Here is a 22,765-nt window from a genome sequence, read left to right as displayed (position 1 = left end):
TAACTATTTTTCTAATAAATAATATACAACATAAACAAGATCAGAAGATATAGATTCAATAATTTAACAGTTTATAGTTCCATTAACGTAGGAATATAATATTATATATTTTTAACAGAATATAGCATGATACATTTACTTTTGTTTCTTATAAAGCGAATGATATGTTATTAATTTATCTTATATTTTAACAGTAGATATAAACTGCGAATTAAAATAGTATCACTTCGAATATCTTTATAAAATTTAGGAATGGTTTAATTTTATATATTTTATAATCATCAAAAGGTTTATTCTGAAATAGGAGATCATTAATTGAAAGTAACTTTCTTGTTAAACAATTATCGATCGATTTTTTATCATAAATCCAAATCAACATTTCATCACATCGTCCACATAGTCAAAAAAAAAAGACATACTTAACAAAATTTTTAATCGATCAGTGTGTACGACGCTTAAATATTTTATAGTTTGAAAACATTAATAAATGGGACGGCATGTCTTAGAATATATCGCCTTACTTTCAAGCAGAGACAAGCCAGTGGTAGAGTTTATACTTTCTCATCCGGTTTCACCATGAAGTAGAAAAAATCGAGTAAATAAGCATGGGTCTAAACTTCTAAAGTAACAGCATATTAGTCCATTATTTTTATTAGGTTAAAAATATACTCCCGTTTCAGTCGATTATGTTCACTGGTCAATTTTAGACGACGAGAAAGTTAATTAACTATTGCAGAAATTATTTTGTAGTTAATTAAAAATAAAACAAACAATATTACGGTTGTAAAATAAATGTCATAATGCTATACAATTTAATTTACAATATTCAAAGCACAGCCAAACGGGTTCTTATTAAATACAATTTAACTATACATACAATATAGATAAGGTATATAATTACCAAAAGTTGACTCTTTGGTCCGCTCTTTCAATAAGCAAAAGGCATAATATCGTTGACACTATATTAATTTATGAATTGAACTCTCGTGTTCGAATGGAATAAGAAGCATAGGATCTATGTCAGATACTATATTAAAAGGAAAAATAGAAAAAAAAAACGAAATGTCGTCATACAGAAATAATTTCCTACAGTGCATCTCTAAATTTCTTTTTATAAGGTGTTGCAAAAAAAGAAACTTTTTGGAGTTTATTCCTTAAGAATCGATTTTCATATAAGGTATCGGTATGAAAAAAATATGAGGAGTAAAATCTAGAGAACAAATGACCTCGTTACGTTCTTATTGGGTTCCGATAGATGGCGGTATTGTATTAATCTTTTTCTTAGACTAGTAAGCCTTTTTTGGCCTATTCAGACAGTCGATCTGAAGGAGTAAACTGCGTCGGAGCTGACACAAACACTTTTTTTTAAGATGTAAAATAGTTTAATGGTTTATAGGTATTTTGTGTAAAAAATAAACAGCCTATAGTTTTAATAAAGTGATTTGAAGCAAAGTAGCCAACTATGGCCCCTACGAAAACAGTGTTTTTAAGTATCTACTGCAGCTGTTCGAGGGATTTGTAAACTAGATTTTTGAAGTACTTATTAATAAAAAAATATTTACTAAACATTCACCATTACTTGTCGCCGATTTCAAATTGTTAAATATATAAAATTACGATCAGGAGTAAGAGCGATATTATGTATATGCTTATTCATTAATCTCTATTTCAAAGATAATACGTATTGGAAAGCTTGGTAAAGTAACTCTGTAGATAAAAGATATAATAAAATTGAAGATAATATTTTAAATCGTCGATGACATGAAAATGATTCGCTATTCTTAACATTATTTATTTTGCTTGCACTATTCATACCATTTTTTTTTATTTAACGCACTTTTTTCTAGTCGATAATAAATAGTTAAGTAACAAAAAAAGTGTCAATTTATTTTTGCGTGCTTTTGTTAATTTCAGAACTTTTGCTTAAGTTTTTGAAGAAAATACTAACTTAATTGACTATTATTATACGTTTCTTACTTTTGAATGTACCGACAGCTACCCACTCTAAGCCTTTACGTAGTTTTTTTTTTGTACGCTTCAGCCTGTAATATCCCACTACTGGGCATAGGCCTCTTTCCCCATGTAGGAGAAGGATTAGAGCTTAATCCACCACGCTGCTCAAATGCGGGTTGGCGGATATATTTCCTACTATGAGTAACGATCGCTATCAGGTGTACATGATAACAACCGGGACCGACGGCTTAACGTGCTCTCCGAGGCACGGTGGGGAGACCCCACAAGGACTGCACAAACACCCAGACCACGGCAAACCTGTATGGCCAATACAAATGTTTGTCATGTGCGGGGATCGAACCCGCAACCGCCAGCGCAACAGGTATAATCCATGGCTGTAACCGTTGCGCCAACTCGGTGTCGTTCGGGTTGTGTCGGTTTTTTTTTGTAATTAAACATTTATTAATACTTTAAAATAATTTTGAAAATCGAGGCAGGTTCTGTAAAGGACGAGGCCGATTAATTTTATCTGTAAGTAAGTTTTGCAATAGGCTATATACCTACATATTATGTAAGATTTACTATTTTCAAGAACACTTTGGCATATTAAATAATCAAATATAAGTTATTGTAATATCATTGCCGTCAATTTGTTTTTTTTCCGAATGTATTTTTAATTTCTTGTTATGACTAAATATTGATAAGGTGGTTTGGTATTTCCCTATTAAATTATGAAGTCGATATAGATATATATATTTACGTACACATGTACTTTACATTATTATTTGCTTTAGAATAGTAAAAAAATTCGTTGTTAAGTTTAGGTATTACAACCGCAGAAAACAATAATTATTTATAATGTTTTCAAAAAAATATTAGTTTTATCAATTTTACAACGTTCAAAATTATTAAGGCGTTTATTCTGTTATTTAATTTTCTATAGCGTGTTAATGAGAGATGCGTGGTGAGAGTAGTAACTAAGATAATATAGGTCAAGGCACGCTTATATCTAAGGTTTCTTATATTAAGCTTTTTGAGCTTATTTTACAAATCACACAACTGATTTTATATCATTATCTGGAATAAATAATGTAAACTATTTGCAGAACATAAATTCACGATACGCACTTATTATTAGAATAAGCTTATATTCTTACGTATGTAAAGGTTTATGTTGTATTTACATTGTGTACTTTATAATATTCTACTACTTACTAAACAGGCAAATAAACTATCTAATATTGGTTAAAACAATAGATAGAAGGCATGTTCATGGTTACACGTAATATAACGAACGTAGAGTAGATGCACATCATATGTCTAATATGAAAATACGTGTTTATCAGAAAGGTGTCTAAGTCTAAAAAAATAACTATTTGAGCTTTAATTTCTAATTCTAATATTTGGTAAACATGTTCTTCAAACTCAAACCTGTGTGATAACAAGTCGTTTAATACGCTGTATACTTAGCGTGACATACACTCTCTAAAAGCGATTGGTGGTATCACAATAACTGTGGTGTCTAAAGTGAAGTACGTAATATATAAAATCTACAATATTAAATCGTCTTACATACTAAACAAGTGTTGCTACTACGATTATTGGACATACTTTACGTTTGAAATAGGTTTTGTTAAGCAGACGTTAGATACGCACGTTAAGTTGCGGTCCAATCATTATACAATTAAATCACTCAACTCGGAAACCAACATCGACTATAAGTGAATTGTTCCCACTTTAACCTATCATAAGATCATTCATGAAAATGTTGTCCTGCTTCGATAGCAATCAAAATAATATATCGGCGAATAATATATTTAATCCTCGGAAAACATATCTTTTGAATGCGACCAAATAAGTAATTTATCAAGGTATTTAACGAAATATTGATTGTAGTTATTTTCAGCTTTCACTTGTGTATATTTCACAAAAATATATTTAGTAATCACATAAACTTAGTTGGATCGAGTCACAACAATATTTAATCAGATCTTGTGAATTATATTATCTAAGACAGCTGTGATATTTTATATATAAAATACGAAGCCGCTTCGATATTCGAACGCACGTTAAGCTCTTAGCGCGTCGTGGGCAGCATTAAGAGAAGGCCTTGTAGTGTATGAAGAAGAAGATAAGAAACACAGCGTAGGCAGTAGGGAAAGTGATGCGGGCGATAACGTCGATCGTCTTCGCCACGCGGATCGGATGCGGCGGCTCCTTTTTACGGACCTGGACGAAACATGGCTGAAAGAAATTATTTTGCAAATGAATGATGATGGCGAACGAAAAAGTACATAACTACATTTGACACACTAATAACGAAAGCAATGAGAAAAAAATATATTTTCGACTAAGCATAAAATAATAGAAAGTTTAATAACACAAACAAGTAAGCTTATATGGAAAGAACTACGTTAAAACACTAAGTTTTAATATTATTGGGTGCACAAATTAATTCGTTTCGTTTTAAATAGATAGAATAATCAATGGTCACGAATGTTGTTTAGGGATACAAAATTGCGATGGTTTCTGAGGTAAAGTTTCAACCCAATGAACGTGTATTATTTCGAAAACTCTTATCAATATGTACTTATTATTGCACAGTACAAAAAAAAAAAATAGTTGAAAATTTGCAAAATTTGTTGTAAATATATATATATATATATATATATACATATAGGGAGGCAGCAGTAGACTGCAATAGACTAAACTGACTGACTGACTGCTGCATTTGCTGGAAATTTTAAATTTCTGCTTTAATTTGAAAAAAATGCAGCTGAAGAGTCTAAAAATTTAAAAGACAAAAAATTGTACATAATAGTTGATAAAAACCAGATTCAAACACAAGGCTTACGCAACACAATAAGTAGCTTAACTATGATTAAAATACATAGGAATTGTTTAAAAGCAAGGCGTGCCTTATGAACTGAAGTTGAGATTCTTGAGAAGGCGATTTTATACTTGTGAACAACTGCTTCAAAGGCAAAAAGAAAGGTTTTGTTCATTTGATTGTGACGAAAAATTAAAAGTGATATAAGTGAAATGACGATTCTAAGAAGAACAAAGAGTAAGTTTAGCCTTTCGATTGTTGTGATCAACTTCAATATCAGCACCATAAACAAATATTTACTTTTTTAAGGACAAAAAGAGTATTGTTTGTTATGATCTAAAGCTGATGATTTAATTACGGGCTTTCGTTACAATTTTAGTTCATATTTTTCGAAATGGAATTTGAAAATTAACTCGTAGATTGGCAAAAGCAGTAGCTTTCGTGGGGCATTACTTCAATTTATCTGTTTCTTTAAGTCGTTTTCAAATTAAAACATTTTTTACACCCTAAAAACGGACCAAATTAATTTATAGGCCCAATACTATTTATTAATTTCAGTAAAGTTTGACTAAATCGTCAATATATATATATATATATAGTGTATAAGTAAAATTAAATTCATATAATAAAGTTTGACATATTCACCTTACTATAAAAAAATAATAGTAACGTCATGTTTAGTAATGACTTGAACACGTTATTAACATTGTTAATTGCATTTATATGATACGGACCGTCGTAATAAGTTTTAGATATGATAAATATTATAGCCAGTAATGTAAAGCACGGTAAAGCGTTAAAATAAAATAGGGAATTTTAAAATATAAAATTATGGGTACAGTACCTCTGACACACCACCATTGTTTGTTGTATGCGTGCACGAACCAGGAGCTCCAGTGCACGCCGTGCAATTGACGAGGTCAGCTGCCCCTGTCGACTCGCGTTTTTTATCGCCCTGGATTTGAATTTCTTTTTAAAGTGCTTATTCTATCATTTAATTATTGAATATCGGGACAATTAGTATATTATAAGGCAATTAAAAATCTAAATTACTACTGAATTCAGTATATTGAAAATGAATAAAAATTCGATGGTCTGAGATGAAGAAATGGCAAAGGTTTCGTTGTTAATGATACTGTAAGACAAACTACAAATCTATAGGCTACTTACAGGCTGTGGCAATCCGAAGTTGCATTAAAGAAAAAATATGCGTTAGATATCGTGATATCAGATCTGAGATGGTATGGTGTTTGGCGGAATGTGTTTGGACGTTGTGACATCACTTACAGCACCGCTAGACTCCGGTTGGGGCGTTTCTGATTTAGCCCAATTGAGGAATGCCATCGCCTCCTACGTGGATGAATACCATTATTTACTTTAGCCGAAGCACCAAATGCGGATTCGTAGACATGAGTGGCAGAAGCTCAATGTTAATTAATGGTCACTAAACTAAGCATTATTTTTTATGTAAATATCACTTACGCATTTGATTTTATGTAGCAGATATAGTTAAAATTTTAGTGTATTAAAAGTATCGAAGCCGTTGTATTCCTGTTGTAAATGTGTGGGTAATTGTTTGTTATAAGGTATGAAGCAAGTGTAATCACAACGCTATTCGCTCATGTAACAAATATACGCTTTACATAATGATGATATTACCTATATATATTACAAGGTTCTATAAAGCTGCTAAACACTACTAATACAACGATCTCACATGTAATAATTACTATTAAATACGAAGAAAATTATTATTAAATTGTCTTATTTTACAACAGATTAAATCTTTGTAGACTACGCATGCGGCTTAATGATTTTGTGCTCTGGTTTTAATGTGTCCTATACTGTTATATTTCTTTACAAACATGTATTTATTTTAAAAGTTTTCGTCCAAAAAAGTTTTAACAAGAAATATAACAGTCTCATATTGGGAATGTGCCAATGATAATGGCGAATATTCTTACCAAAGGGCTGGCCAGTATAATGCCAATTCTGCTGAGAACTGCGGGCAGTCGCTGTGAACACATTATACAGACATTTCGTTCACTTGTGACAGATGGTCTACTGGAGTGCATAAGTGAACATAGACTAATTGATGTGGCCACACTTATATGTCGTCTATTAGCACAGACAGATCGGCAGTTTATACATTGGTATTCACATTGTTTCTTCACTTGACGTTATCTACAGATTCTTTGCAATGTTTTCTATTTTAACAAAAATCGTGTAGTGTTTCAATGAATTCAACAAATAATACGACAGGAACGACAACGGCCACACAAAATAGTCTTTGTATTTTGGTGATGGGATATTACATACAATTTCTATTAAAAGGATCGTGTTGAAAACAAAATCGAAAAGAAGACGTGCAAGGTTTATTTTCAAAACATGCGGAATCGAATACAATGTATATTAAATACGAGAGACGAAGCATGCTTGATTCGTGACAGTATTAACGAATATAATTAATGAAAGAAAACATTGCAAAGAGAAAATGTAATCAGGATTCATTCCTCAAGGAAATAGATCTTTATGCTTTGTGTAAACTCGAATAAGCGCAATGAACCGATTAAAATAATTGAAATTATAAAACATCTCGGTATTAATCTCAAATTAATTTGAATAAAAAAACACAGACAGATTTATGATGTTTTTTTGTGATATCAATCGGGGATCAAAATAAAATTAGATGTTCGTTGTTTTTTCAGAAGTGATTAAAATAAATATTTAGTAAATGTGAAATAGAAATATGATAGACGTAAGTGTTATAGTACAAATATGCTTGAATAAAAATTCAATTTTTTCCCTATATGTTAAAAAGTAAAGATGTGGTATGAAAAATGTTATGATTAAAGTAATTAAATATGTAAGTAATTTTGGTTATAGGTAATTTAATAGTAGCAGATTTAAAATAAGAATTATTTGTCTTAAGCGATGTAAATATTTTTTTTATAAATAATAGGATATACCAATGCACTGTAATGATTACATTTATGTGCAATTTTGAATAATGCTGTTATAGCGAAAAGAATGTATACGGATATAAATGAAATATTTATGACATTTTTTAAGTGCATTAATCACAATAATTAAGCATTGCTATAATTCACACTTTTTTTCAAACATGTATAAACAACACAAAAAAAATCATTGAAATCTTAAAACTTAAACTCACCTGTGTTACTGGGTTCTCGCCAGGTCTATACACGACATTATGTAGAGGTCGTTTCCGACCAACGTAGTTCACGCACACGAACTCAAGTAGAGAAGCGTAGATAAAACACATGCACACCCCGTCCCAGACATTCATAGCTGTCAAGTTGGAAACCACGGGTAGAGTTGACCGGAAACCATTCGATGTTGTGAAGAAGTTCAACATCGTAGTTACCCCTGTGTCGAAGATTATAATTAATTAGAAACATTTATATTGTCTATGATATGAACATCCGAGCGGTCGCGTTTTGCTATACAGCGGCAGGCGCAAAAATTACTATGCATTTTTCAATAGCTTACTGTTACTCTTTGACTGCGCAAAGTAAACTTTTAATGAATAAAGGCAGTATTTTTCTTTTTTTGCATAGCGTTTATATTACAAGGAACATAGTCACGTTCTATTCACGTGTTGATGGACAAACGAAATGTTTAAATATAAGCAATTTTATAATACATATATATACTTCGCTGAAATAAATATGATGCTCGACTATAATATCATGCTCCTATTTTGCAGGATGTTCATATCTTGAATGTTTTGTTGTCCTATTAATCAGTGCTCATGTAGTAAAGCTTCGTGAGATATTTCTACAGATATTAAAAAATATTCTACAAATACGTACCTCTACTACTTGTAAAGAAGCATAATGTTTTAATTATTCATGCAAAATTGATAAAAAGAATTACATCTGGGGCTACAAAATCATGTTATTAGTACCTAGTTACTTATTTTATATCGTACAAAAAAAAATTGGTACATTTTTTTGGAGTATACTTTGTTAAGAAAAACTTTAAAAGTTAATATGTGCTTCGTTGAACTTAACTTAAAAACGTTTATGCAAAATAAAGAGTTAAAACTAACCTATCATAACTCTAGCAGGCACGGCATTCCATTCGAGCCAAAAAGTAATAAAAGACGATGTCACCAAAATGATCCCCGGGATAAAAACTGTAGTGAAGTAAAATGATCTATCTCGCGTGAAGATGAGATCCACTTTGAGGCAGCTGTAATTACCTAAAATGTTAAGCAAATGTCTAAAAATAAATAATAATAAACGAAGCACTCGCGAACGCTAAGTCGTCGGCGTTATAATAGAACAGTTCTACATTGCCAACGAGAAAGCGACAGTATCCTGCGAGAGGTAGACAGTTAGCGTGTTATATAACAGCCGCAGCCACAACTACGAAGAGAAAAGATGCAAGATGCAAGACCGAGAACATTCCATTCGCCAGCCAATTTTACCTATCATGGAACGGGCTGGAACCGCGTTCCATTCCAGCCAAAATGTGATGAAGGAAGAGGTCACCAGGATAATTCCAGGGATAAATACTGTGGTAAAGTAGAATGCTCGGTCTCTCGTAAAAATAAGGTCCACCTTTAGACAGCTGTAGTTACCTGTGAAGTTAATATTACACGTAACGATTGAACGTCATACAACACGTGCTCGCCCAAAATCGTGTTGAGTGTTGTATTCCGTTGTATAATAGAATAAATTGGCAGGATATTTTCAGGATTTATTCCAAGTAACTCTATTCAGTGGCCTTGTAGATTAATTATTTATTTACAGTCACTATAGTAAAAGTATATTTCTAATCAACTACAATCCGTATGCAGGAGTAATGCGTGTTGTGTATCGGAGTGTATGAGTACGAGCTAGTGTAACATTTCAAATAGCGTAATTTACTATTTCTATCACGTGCATTCAAACAATTACGTGCACAAAAGTAACACAAATTATAAGTAAATATTTGATGACGGTGAATGATGAAAATACTGGAGGAGTCCATTTAGCGTTCTTTTTTATTTGTCACACAACAACGCAATTACTCACACATAAGCGGAGAATACGGTATAATACGACAACACCGGACAGGACTGTCAGTCATCCAGTTCAACTCAAGAGGTAGGTACCTTGCTCCTCAAATCGTCTCTGGCAAAGATTACATGTCAGCTCTTCATCGTCCTCGTAAAGGGAAATACCATCAGCTGCTTGCAAAGACGTTAATAAATTCTTACATTCTACATAGTCACTTATTAGTTATTTATTTCAGTTTAAATTATTGTAACAAACAAAAGCTGGTATTAAAGTACAACTGATGCAAAATGTGTGTTTTAAATCAATAAAAATAACAATCATGCCATAACTACGGCTAACTACTCGTAAAATATTTTCTATTTATCACTGATTCTCTAACATAATAACAAGAAGCTATCATATATATATATATACATGTATTCTAAAGTAGTTGTATTTTGACATAGCACGAAAAAATTAAAGGTATGTTTTATTAAACCAAGACCAAGCTGAAAAGAGTTAATCAGAATTTGTTTGAATTAAGTAAAAGGATTGTGCTCGTAACAAAATAATGTATATTAGGGTTACTAAACTACATAATTTGGGCGCGACCGGTATGCTGCAAATATACAGGGAGTCCCGAAATTAGGTATTTATAAAATGAAAACAATTTTTTGATAAGGAAGTGGGTTTTTGAAGGGAACAAATGAAAAAATAAACTCGTGATTTTCACTGTAATTTTTACGATAAACAAAATTTTTTTTTGGATTCCGGCAAATTTACAAACAAATCAAAATTTGGCTAAAGTCATTATTAACAGCACGTGTTAAACAAGTAAATTTTTATATCCAATAATAGTATTAGTAAATGTATTATTTTCCGATGCAGAATACTTTGATGTAAAGTAAAAATCATTGAATGTAGGCATAATATTTTTATTTATATTCAAAAATGTTCTTGGTGCAAATATGTACGAGGACATATGTATTTCGTAAAAATATATTGTAGACCCGTTTTCACCGACACCCTGTATATGTAAGATTACTTGGTCAGTAATGTCATTGGAAGCGATGTTAAAGTATTAAACAGAATAATCCATTACCTCTCCAGCTTGCTTTGATGGGACAAGGAATGGTTTGATTCTGAATTAGGTACGCATTGAGAGTAGTCAGTGACGGCGACTTTCTTAACGTGTCTTCGTCATTTTTCCACACGTAGGTGATAGCTGATTGCTCGTAAGATACTGAAAGCAGTTTTTAATTAAATATAAGATGTATATAAATTTTAGAAAATTGTTCAAAGTAAAGATTTTTATAATACATATTTTTTTGTTTATTTCACTGTAGTACACTGCTGTCACTCTTATTAGAGAGAGAACTTGATTTGTACTTGTTAGATAAAAAGGGTTCTCCTCTATTTCAGATTAGGTGTGCGTGTACCGATTTTGATAATTTTTAATTTAATCAAAAGCTAATGTTTATCATGTGATCACATTTAAATTTTATCGAGATCTGATAACTACTTTTTGAGTAATCTTTGATAACGCGTAGTTACTTGACTATTTTTTCGTCGATCTACGTTGTATTACTTGTCGATGTAATTGAAGTCGGTTTTTTTTCGTTTGTCAGCAAACACAATTATTTACGTTTTAATTGTTCTAATTTTTCGCTACCTAGAAGACATGAATAACTGGCAAGTAAATGGTAATAGTGAACAGTTAATCTACACTACTCAGCTAATAATAACAAGTCCATAACATAATCTATGTTATACTATACTCAAATGATTGCAAATAATCAATATTACGTAAGGTGGAAATATATATTACTTCAAAATTTAAACAATATTAAAATATTACATACAATATATATTTATAACTAATCTACAGACGCTGTCTTATCTTAGCCATAAAAATGCAGTTGAATATAATATTACAGAAAGGCTGATGGTCTGGCGTGGTTTATATGTTGCGGATGTAAAAAAAAATTCTTGTGTTGTTTTCTGTTCTTAGATAAATAATATTACTCACTACTTTCTAACGCGAATGAACACAATGGGTCATCAAAGGGGAAGATGTTGAGCCGCCCCTGACAAGAAAGAATGAGATGACGCCGCATAAGATAGTTGATTGTGCCATTCCGGTATATGCGCAATGCAAAATGCATGGGTATTATTGGATCCTGAAATTTTACAAGGACATTATATGATTTATGTGACAATAAACGCATAAAGTCTTTTAACATTAAAGACTAATCCATGATCTTTACTTCTAATCTTCTAAAAACATCTATAAAATAAAGTTTAATACTTGGACAAAATATTCTAAGCTATTTCTAACAATTTGTCCAACTAAATTTATTGGATTATAGAAATAATTGCTATTGGATAACAATTTCAAAATATGGTTTTATTATTCTTTGCAGATTACTGTAAGGTAAATAATACATAACAAGACAACTTTTTCAATTGCCAAATGCACCCTCACCTTTTAAGGTAACTAATATAAGTAATAATATTACGTTTAGTTCGGGAAATATTATAGTGTATACAAAAACTTACCTTAAAATCTCCATGCATTATGAAGTACGTGTCAGGCAACCAGATATCCTCGTGATGATGGATGGCATTAAGAAAGTCGTAATGCGACTGATTAGAATACCGCAGTCTAGGATCATACCACTGTTGCTGTAGTAGGAATTCCACTTCATATTTCTGAAAGTATATATTATATTTAAAACGAACTACTGAAATGTACTTAAAAATAAATGATGATTTTGACAACAAGAAACAAGAGAATGATGTTGTAAAGAAAATGAAATATAATAAGTTATTAAGAAAACAACTTACAAGACTAGATTCATCTGGAGATGCTAAACTAAGAAGTAGCACGCTAACATTTACGGTGAGGACACCTGGAAACCAAATATGGACAATATTTGTGATGAACTTAATAGTTGTCCTGTTTATGAAAACATTTTCTTCTTATAAACCAGTTTCTAGAAGAATAGCAAAATAATGGTTAAAGGCTATTTATAAAGAATAGCGAATAGAATTACACATATTCTGTACGATTACAAACAGACATTTATCTCAAAGAGAAATCGCATGCTTGGAGTCTAAAAGAAAACATCAAAGTGCTTGGTTCATAGATAAAATTGTTGTTTTTACTAATAATATCTACAGTAAATATGTTAATTAATATTTTAAATTTTTATTCTTTTAAATATCAATGTCGCACTGAATTCAGAATTATTTAATAATAATAAAAAAGTCATTTATGATTAATTGATTTGTGTTTTATGTTTGTGAAAAGAGAAAAAAATAGAAACTATATAAAGGGGTACCAAAAGTAGCTTTATGTAAATAATAAAATGGCGTTATATCTGATTTCATTTTTGAAAATAAAGTATCTACATGATATTTACCCACATAATTTTACTCTTATTTAAACTTAATGAATAAAATACAGAATAATAATAAATAGTAAAGATTACTCTAATTATGTGATTAACACCAAGAAAATGCGTTTATGAAATGTTGTACAAGGGTTAATGTTTTTTCTGCGACACAAAATTAAACATATTCAGTCTTCAGTCAGATGCTTTTTGTATATTAAACTCATATTTTGTGCAAGAGAAATGTGATTCAAAAGCAAACTACAATTGCATACAATTAAAATAAAATACACAAATTAATTTAAAATAAAGTTTATCGCTCGACTACCTTGAATCGACCAACTTGAAAATAATATTCGTCTCCTTTTTAAGAGAGTAAACCATTTATTAAGAGGAGAAATATAGCACAAGGTAAAATCGAGGTTAAAGTTTATATAAAAAAACAGATATTGTGCAGAGATAATTGCAGTGAGACACAATAAACTAAAAATAATAATAGGGAAGACATTTCTCTTTTCAAAAACATATACACAACAAACCGCGATTGTGCGACCGTGGCCGGAGCGAAGGTAGCCCAATATTATTTTGGTCAACAGTGTCGTTCGGTGACGTAAGACCACAACAAAAATCTGGATCTGTAAGTTAATACAGTCTTGTAACAAAAATTATTTTTAATTCTTTTGAAGAGGTCTTTGTAACACGTACACAGTTAGTTACACACATATTCATAAGTTGTGATATTTACTACTACTGGGTAGAATGTTTAATTATCAAATACACTTGCAACTATAATTGTGTTGTTTCTTTATGACATTTAAACAAAAAGTAACGCTTTAGTCTATAAGATGTAGAAAGTATAATCGTAGGCTAAAACCATCAGAAATAAAACTTTTATTGCCAGAGTACTCAACAATTATTCTGCCGATCTTTACATCTAAAATGTATAGATAGGTAATTACCATCTACTGGTGGAAGCAGTCTTTTGTCATAGCGGGAGTTTTTTAGAAGATTGTCCAGAATCTCTTTGTCCGACTTGCCCGCCGCAAAACTGGAAAATAATTAGCATAACACTTTTGTTTTACATATAACAATACTTAAGAACTTAATGAGTGATGAAACTATATAGGTAATCATATATTTACAACTGTTGTCCACATTTTAGTTTTGCTAACGTTCTGCCCGTTCGCCTTGAATGTAGTATTGATTTTGTATTAGTATCTACTTCCTTGTTTATAAGAGAACCCAATTTACATAATTTAGTTACAATAGATTAAGCATTTATAATGTAATACCAAGTATGAAGTTAAGCTTACAAACCTACTAGCTCGTGTAAAGTATTAAATATATATTAAGAAGCTTGTATTAATACCACTATCTCTATATAGTGAAAATGGTATATACAGTAGATTTGTGTATATGAAATATAAACTCATATAAACTTTTATAATTACGATGAAACCATCGAAAACGAAAAAAAACCGACTTCAATTACATTGACCAGTATAACGTAGGTGGATGAAAATAGTTAAGTAAATACGCGTTGTTAGAGATAACTCAAAAAGTATTCGCCAGATCTCAAACAAATTTAAGTGTGATCACATAACAAGAACCACCTTTAGATTAAAATGAGAATAATCGAAATCGGTTCACCCAGTAAAACGTTTTGAGGTAACATACATAAAAAATGTAATATATTTGAGACCCTCCTTCTTTTTTGGTAGTCGGTTAAAATTATAACAAGTTCATATTTCCATTCTTACAAAAAAGTAAACTCAACATGCCCGGGTTAAAAAATTAAATTAACAAAAGTGTTCGTTTCAAAACAGTTCCATATTTCAAAAGTGTTCATGTTGTGAAACTTCTATAAATAGATAAAGGGGTTTTTCACGCTTGAACAGACGTTTACCGTGTTACGTCCGCCTCGCCGCCCCCTACACGTCCTACAAACCTTTTTCATTTATGGTCAACCCCACGTTGTGACTATTGCTTTCGATATGATTAACCTTTAGTAATATTGCTGCTTTCAAAATGCTTAAAATGCGATGCAACAAAACTACTTCTATACGTGAGTCGACGCTTTTAGTTTAAGGACTCACTCGTATAATCTTCATATTACGCGATCATTAATGTTTTTTGCTTGTTTAACCTATTTTAATTTTATTTGCTTCTGTTAGCACTTAAAATCGTAGCGAATGTTTCGGTGGAGCTTATTTAAAATTAAAACATGAAATATACTTTTAGACACTTACATGTCGGACGTGAGCGCAGACGCTCTGCTGAGCATGAGGAGAAAAGCCACTGCGCGTGCCACCACGCATGACCAACCCATATTAGGACATCTGAAGAAAAACTAAATGTTTAAATGTGATTATAAGGAACAGCAAAATTATCTTTTAAACTCATAATATTAATAAGTTCTTAAATAAACATGCAATAGCTTAGTTAAAATCCATAACAATTTTATTTTATTTGCTTTTTTTTTCATATTACCTTAAAGTTGATAAATCATGGGATTGAATTTACCTAAGCTTGATAAGGCTATGTCTATGACCCACTTTGTCTATAGATATAATTACATAGTATTGTGAGCATGTGGCATGTAGTGATTTTGGCACACAAGATTGGGTGTCTCGTATTTGTCCTGATCATTTCATGGCCATACTGTAGCGTTTTTTGTTTTGTATTTGAGCTCAAATTTTAAAAGACTACCGATACTTTTTTCCTCCGTCTCTGTTTCCTCTCTGATTTATGCCATTAGAGACTATTCATTAATTCACTGTAATATGTAATAAAGCTCATCATATAATATGAATGTGATGTCTACCGCGACACTATCATTTAGTGTGCACTAAATATTGTGACGACACGTTGCCGCAACGGTCACAGCTATGGATTGTGCATGTTGCGCTGGCGGTTGCGGGTTCGATCCCCGCACATGACAAACATTTGTATTGGCCATACAGATGTTAGTCGTGGTCTGGGTCTTTGTGTAGTCCTTGTGGGTCTCCCTACCGTGCGTCGGAGAGTACATAACATAACATAACATAACATAACAATACACTTTATTGTACACCAAAACAGAAATAATACATATTATGAACTTAAACAGAGTATCATCAGGCACAAAGGGCGGCCTTATCGCTAAAAAGCGATCTCTTCCAGGCAACCTAGGGGCAGAGGAGATGGTATTGTGTCAGTGTAGGTGTACAAATTGAGACATAAACGTTTGAATATATTTACTTATTTACATACATACATACATAAACATATACATAAATACATACATACGTACATACATACATACATACACATATACATACATATATACATAAACATATACATACACAAACACATACATACAAATATACATACATATGTATATATATATATATATAATTTTATTCACGTTGAATATCAAGATAATGCTTCTTGACAGCCTTTTTAAAAATAGAAAGCGATTGTACACGTCTAATATGCAAGGGTAAAGAATTCCAAAGTCGAGAAGCTTGAACAGTGAAAGATTTAGAATAAAAGGAAGAGGAGTGAGGGGGAATTTCAAGAAGTAAGGTATTCTCAGAACGAAGACTGCGTTCATGGATATCACTAAGAAATTTAAATCGTTGCTTTAGATAAGCAGGTGCAACAGGGTTAAATAGAATAGAGTAAAGTAAGTTAAGAATATGCGTATTCCTGCGAAAGCGAATAGGGAGCCACTTAAGTTTTTTACGGAATTCAGAGATATGATCATATTTACGAAGTCCAAATACGAATCGTATACATAAATTCTGGATTCGCTCAAGTTTATTAATCTGCTCTTCAGTAATGTCAAGATAACATGTGTCTGCGTAGTCCAGAATTGGTAATAGAAGACTATTTGCAAGAGCAATTTTGGTGGGAATTGGAAGTAGATTACGCAGCCTGCGAAGAGATCCAGCCGAAGCAAAAACTTTACGACTGACTTCACAAATCTGTGGGCCCCATGATAGATGTTGATCAAAAATAACGCCAAGATTCTTCACACTTTCACTATATGGAATTACAATACCATTAAAAATTACAGGAGGTAGTTGAGATCGATTTATACGGCTAATTAATTTAGAACTTCCTATAATTATAGTCTTAGTTTTGGTTGGATTTACTACTAATCCGTAAGCTTTACTCCATGTGGTAATGGCAAGTAGATCACCATTTATACGAGAAACACATTGAGGCAAGTCACTTACAGTAGAATGAGAGTATATTTGGAGATCGTCTGCATAGAGGTGATAGAGAGAAGTTATAATATTACAAATGGAATTAATAAATATAGAAAAGTACGTTAAGCCGTCGGTCTTGGTTGTTATCATGTACATCTGATAGCAATCGTTACTCATAGTAGGGAATATATTCGCCAACCCGCATTGGAGTAGCGTGGTGGATTAAGCTCTGATCCTTCTCTTACATGGGGAAAGAGGCCTATGCCCAGCAGTGAGATATAACAGGATGAAGCGCGAAATATTGTGACTAAGTTTCTGGATAACATTGGGTAAATTAGCTAAGTTTGTAATGTACGTAGTGTTCAAATGTAGCAATTTTAAATCGATTGTTATTTTGCCACCTAGACTTTTTGTTTCTTTTAAATCTGTAAGTATTTTTAGAATGTAGATAATTTTGTGAAGTAACTTCGTTCGTTAAGTTTGTATAACCTAAATCAATATTTTCATTTGATTTAATTTCTTTTTAATTTATTTAAGATTTTGAGCTTTAAATATAATCGTGTAGAAATTAAATAGTCAAATATTTAGGACCATTGGAAGATGTTTGATTTTTTTATTTTGTAAAGTAAGTTAATAATGCAAAAGAATAATAAGCATTAGAATTGTGAAATGTGATGAAGGAAACTTTCACACAGACCAAAACGTACGACTTTCTGACGTAATACTTAATATTAGTGCAAACATGATTAGAGCTCTCTTAGAATTAACGTTGAGTTTTTCCTTGAAGTAAGTCTACTCAGTAGGATCTTTGCAGAACGTGCTAAATCTCGAGCGCAATGTTAGTTTATAATTAGAAATTTTTTACCTTCTTTTGCCATACCATTACAACTTCATCAGTACAAATGCAAAGTTTCAAAATATAAAACATTATACATATTTATCGTGTTGTCAGCGAAACCAATATCTATTTGTTACACATATATTTGGGCTAGACTTATAGTGTACACAGAAGTTGGGACGGCGTATTTGATTTGCATAACGGAGTAAATGTTGTCATCAGTAGGCCTCCTTATTACCCTCTTTACTTAACAGTGTAAATAGAGATTATTATGAGGTTAAACTTCAGAAAAAGGCTGCACAAGTTTTAAGCCTTCTTCAATATAAAACTATAAATTCGAAGAATAAATTAGAGCACTTCCCTTTATTGATCGGTAAACGTTTTTGAAATGAATTAAATTTGTACACATGCAATAATAGAGTTGATTAAATGTATCATGTAAGGTAACAAGGCATACCTCACATATTGTGGTCGTAGCGCGGCAAGTTCAACTTCGAATAATGAAATAAGAATATAAATAATTGATCTTAATATAATACGTCAAAAAAGTGTAAGCAGCACCAACCCGCTTATTTGGCTGGCTGTACCTATATTTTTAAGGCGTCTTCTATTAACAAGCTCTTATAAAATTTTATATTGTTTTCTTCTCAAATTTGCCTCATGCGACTATAAACTTCAACAATCTATGCGACTGTCCTAGGGCGAATGGGCGTTTTACTGTCATGCAGCGAGGCCACATCGTAACATGATTTTTCTGACAGCCTAGAATTAAATACATGACCTACATCGGCTATGGAAATATTATGACGTCAAACAAACTTTCTATAGTCACTATAAAAATTATAGTACATTCAGGATTATATTGAAAGTTTTATTGATTATGTGTTTTTCCATAGAACTTTTATAGACTACTAGCTTTTACTCGCGGCTTCGTTTGCATTGAACTTTTTTTTATAAAAAAGTATCCTATCTTACTTCTAATACCCCTAAAAGATATGTGTACAAAGTTTCATGATGATCGGTTAAGTAGTTTTCGCGTGAAAGCGTAAAAAATAAACTTCCATTCACATATACACATCTATAAAAATAAATAAAATTAGATTGTCTGTTTGTAACATTAAAATACCCACTTTTTGCTAAATAAATATGGATGTATACCGGTACATATACCAAAATAACATTTTTTACAATTTTTGTCTGTCTGTCTCTTCCTGCGAATTTTTTAAAACGGGTGGGCTGATTTTGACAAGGTTTTCATTGGCAGATAGCTGATGTAATAAGGAGTAGTTTGGGCTATTTTATTTTAGAAATTTATTTATTTTATAACTTTGCGAACTAAATAATAACTTTTTTGTTAAATTCCACGCGGACGAAGTTTATAATATTATTCGGGATATTTTTGACTTTTTAGTTGTGAAATTGAATGAATTACGAATTTGGCTTACGGTATATGTATATTACGCGTGCTTCAGCCTATAATATTCCACTGCTGGACATAGGCCTGTGGGGGTTGGCGGATATATTCCCTACTATGAGTAACGATCGTTATCATCTGAACATGACAACAACCGAGACCAACGGCTTAACGTGCTCTCCGAGGCACGGTGAGGAGGACCAAGGACTGCACAAACACCAAGACCACGACAAACATATGTATGGCCGACACAAATATTTGTCATGTGCGAGGATCAAACCCGCCACCGCCAGTGCAACATCCACAAACCAGTGCTATGTATATTAACTTTTGGGTATTTGCAGTTTATTAAATTTTGACAACATTAATTAATTTTTATTTAAAACTTGCTTTTATTATATATATATTATTGTATTATTTGAGCGCTTATTGAAAAACTTTACAACCTTTTGGCGTGTTTCTTTATAATCGATAATAGCGTGTTCCTAGTAATAAACTTTGAATCCATTTGACGGTTTTCAACAATTTTGTCACTGTTTAAAATTAAAACGAAATATTATCTATATATTCGTATATCGGTGCCTTCTGTGACAAGTGATACAAGTAGAAAATTATCGTTTTACAAAAGAGCAATCAAAAGATTATAAATAATTCTTGTTCGTAAAGTAATTGAGTACAGCTGGAGAATATTCATCTTAGTTTTTTGATAAATATTTAATTTTAAAAGTAATTTTCAATTTTGGCTACCTTATGAGGAAAATAGAAAGTACCAATTGTGTTATTTGTAATAAGGAGGAAGACCTAATGCATCTTTTGATAGAATGTGAAATTAATGGAGCACTTAGAATAAAGTTATAACAGATACCCGATGTCCAAGACAAGATATTATGTTCCTGTTTCACTCTGTATTTACTTAGTTCTGAATTCGCTAGCAATAATAGTAAACGCCATTATTTGGTTTTATATACATTCTCTAGAATTAAGGAAACAACTGATCTCGGTCTAAACGCATAGTTTGTAATTATTAAGCCGACTTAGTAATAGTAAGCCGACTTAACCTTATATAGGTGTATGGCTTTATAAATAAAGAATAAAAAAGTAGTAATTTTCGAAAAAAATACCTTTGGAGTCGCATCTTTTTTACAATAAATTATTAGGTAATAAAATTATGTAATTAATTATACTTTACAGTTAAAATACTATTACTTATAGTTATAATGTCCTTATTTAAGCAGTAGTCTCTTGTCACAAGAGGCATAGACATATATGTTTATAATAATAATAATAATAAATACTCTTTATATATATATATATGTGTGTGTATTCTAATGTTTGTTAGTAGTTTAGAAAATCTCAAATTTCCATTGAACCGTTTACGTGAATTCCAGCAGCAAATTTGAAAATATATAATCCAGAACATTATTTATAAAATACTTTTATCACAATTTATACTTGTAAATATTGTATAATATACTTATAGTATTTATTTAACCTTATTGGCTAAAACATTGAAGCCGTGAGGTGGTCTCTCTAGCACATTTATTTATAGAAAAAATAAATAAAATTTATGTGATAAGCTATGCAACAAAAACAATGAACAGTTTAACAATGCGCTGTGTTTCTAGAATTTTATTAAAATATAAAAGATATTATTAAACTATTGTAAAATACATGACATTAAACTACACAACCGTCGCTTATACATATTAATAAATTTGGTAAAAGAAATGAAAATAAAGTGATAAAAAAAAATATTTAACATGATAAATAGTTTGTATTTCTATATATTTTTTTTGTATAACTAATAATTTACATGATATAATGAATTTAAAATGACATCACTTAGCTAATCGTTGCCACAAATAGTGTCGTGTGTCACGTAACTGTGTGAATTTAAGCTTTGATCGATCCACAAATGGCATATAAGTATGTAGTTATAAGTGGCAGAATAATTTATAAAATAAATAACTAATAAATATTTCGAGTAAAAATACAAATATCTTAAATGAAAACGCCGATTGTAAGTTTTAATCTATACAAACCAAAAAATGGCATAACAAGTATAAAATAAGTTACATCAAAAAAAATCGTTTTAAAAAGCCCGCTTCACTCCGCGTCATATTGTAAAAACAGCGATACTTTACTTAATACGTTATTTCTGCGGTTCCTTAATCTCTGAGTTGAGTATTAAGATACTTGGAGCAAATAGTCTTTTCTTTGAAGACTAGTCAAAATTTCGCAATTTATTTAGTAAAAAATTAAACAAAACACGAACTAAATCTTCTTGATGCAATTAACGTACCTATAGAAAATAGAGAGAGAAATTGCGATTACGACTTTTTGTGAATATGTTTAAGGACAACAAAGTTTTATATATTAAATGTACGAGTACATATAATGTATATATGATCTAATTTTCAAAAGGAGTAAATATTTGTTTGTATGATATATGTAAAAATAACGGAAAATATTTTATTAGTAAATATTTTTATAATTTTTAGACTATATCGAAAAAAGGGCAGCCTGAACCATTAATGAATAACCAAACTACATTCAATCAACTCTTTCACTCTTGGGTAACAAAACTAAACACGAATGAAGCCACGAGAGATACTAATATCAGAATAAACACAAGGTAAAATGCTATTGCACATTACAAATTAGGTACATAAATTAACCTTTCTGCTGACTGCAGAGTGTTGTCAGCATGTGGAGTGACGCTCAACCTGCCCAAGTCGCTTTAGTTCTTCGCCACATGGTGAATTAAAAATATCTGGAAACAGAATTATTAATTTGTAACTGCTAAATAAAAATGCTTGGAACGCTCGTACATATAATACTGAAAATAGTAAAAAAAAATTAAGGTTAAAAAGAGATTATTTATTTATTATTATATTTATCTAAATATGTAATTGTGTTTACTCGCAAATGAATAAAAACCGACTTCAATTGCACGGACCAGTAATACAACGTAGGTATACGAAGAAATAGTCAAGTAAAATACGCATTATTTGATATAACTCGAAAAGTACTTGTCAATCTCAATTAATTTTTAGTGGGAATTTAAATTTAAGCACCACCTTTAGATTACAAAAAAAAAAATATCGAAATCGGTTGACCCAGTAAAACG

The 22,765-nt window shown here is 31.2% G+C and overlaps 1 protein-coding gene across 1 annotated transcript; it reads right to left on the bottom strand.

Moving 5' to 3' along the window:
- Positions 1 to 3,754: 3,754 nt before the first annotated feature.
- Positions 3,755 to 22,367, bottom strand: LOC123655361 (glycine receptor subunit alpha-4). The gene is made up of 15 exons (XM_045591174.1): positions 22,314 to 22,367; positions 15,437 to 15,526; positions 14,147 to 14,235; positions 12,640 to 12,704; positions 12,352 to 12,504; positions 11,822 to 11,972; positions 10,895 to 11,035; positions 9,909 to 9,983; positions 9,240 to 9,392; positions 8,859 to 9,011; positions 7,959 to 8,173; positions 6,748 to 6,798; positions 6,071 to 6,133; positions 5,628 to 5,738; positions 3,755 to 4,197 (listed from the first exon to the last, which is right to left on the bottom strand). The coding sequence occupies exons 2-15, from the start codon at positions 15,514 to 15,516 to the stop codon at positions 4,051 to 4,053; spliced, it is 1,647 nt and encodes a 548-aa protein (XP_045447130.1). The 5' UTR covers positions 15,517 to 15,526; positions 22,314 to 22,367; the 3' UTR covers positions 3,755 to 4,050.
- Between the last annotated feature and the right edge of the window lie 398 nt (positions 22,368 to 22,765).

This window comes from Melitaea cinxia, chromosome 7 (assembly GCF_905220565.1).
Source record: "Melitaea cinxia chromosome 7, ilMelCinx1.1, whole genome shotgun sequence".
Taxonomy (NCBI): domain Eukaryota; kingdom Metazoa; phylum Arthropoda; class Insecta; order Lepidoptera; family Nymphalidae; genus Melitaea; species Melitaea cinxia.
Note: the sequence above shows the minus strand (reverse complement) of the source record. Positions and strands in the feature narration are given on the sequence as shown.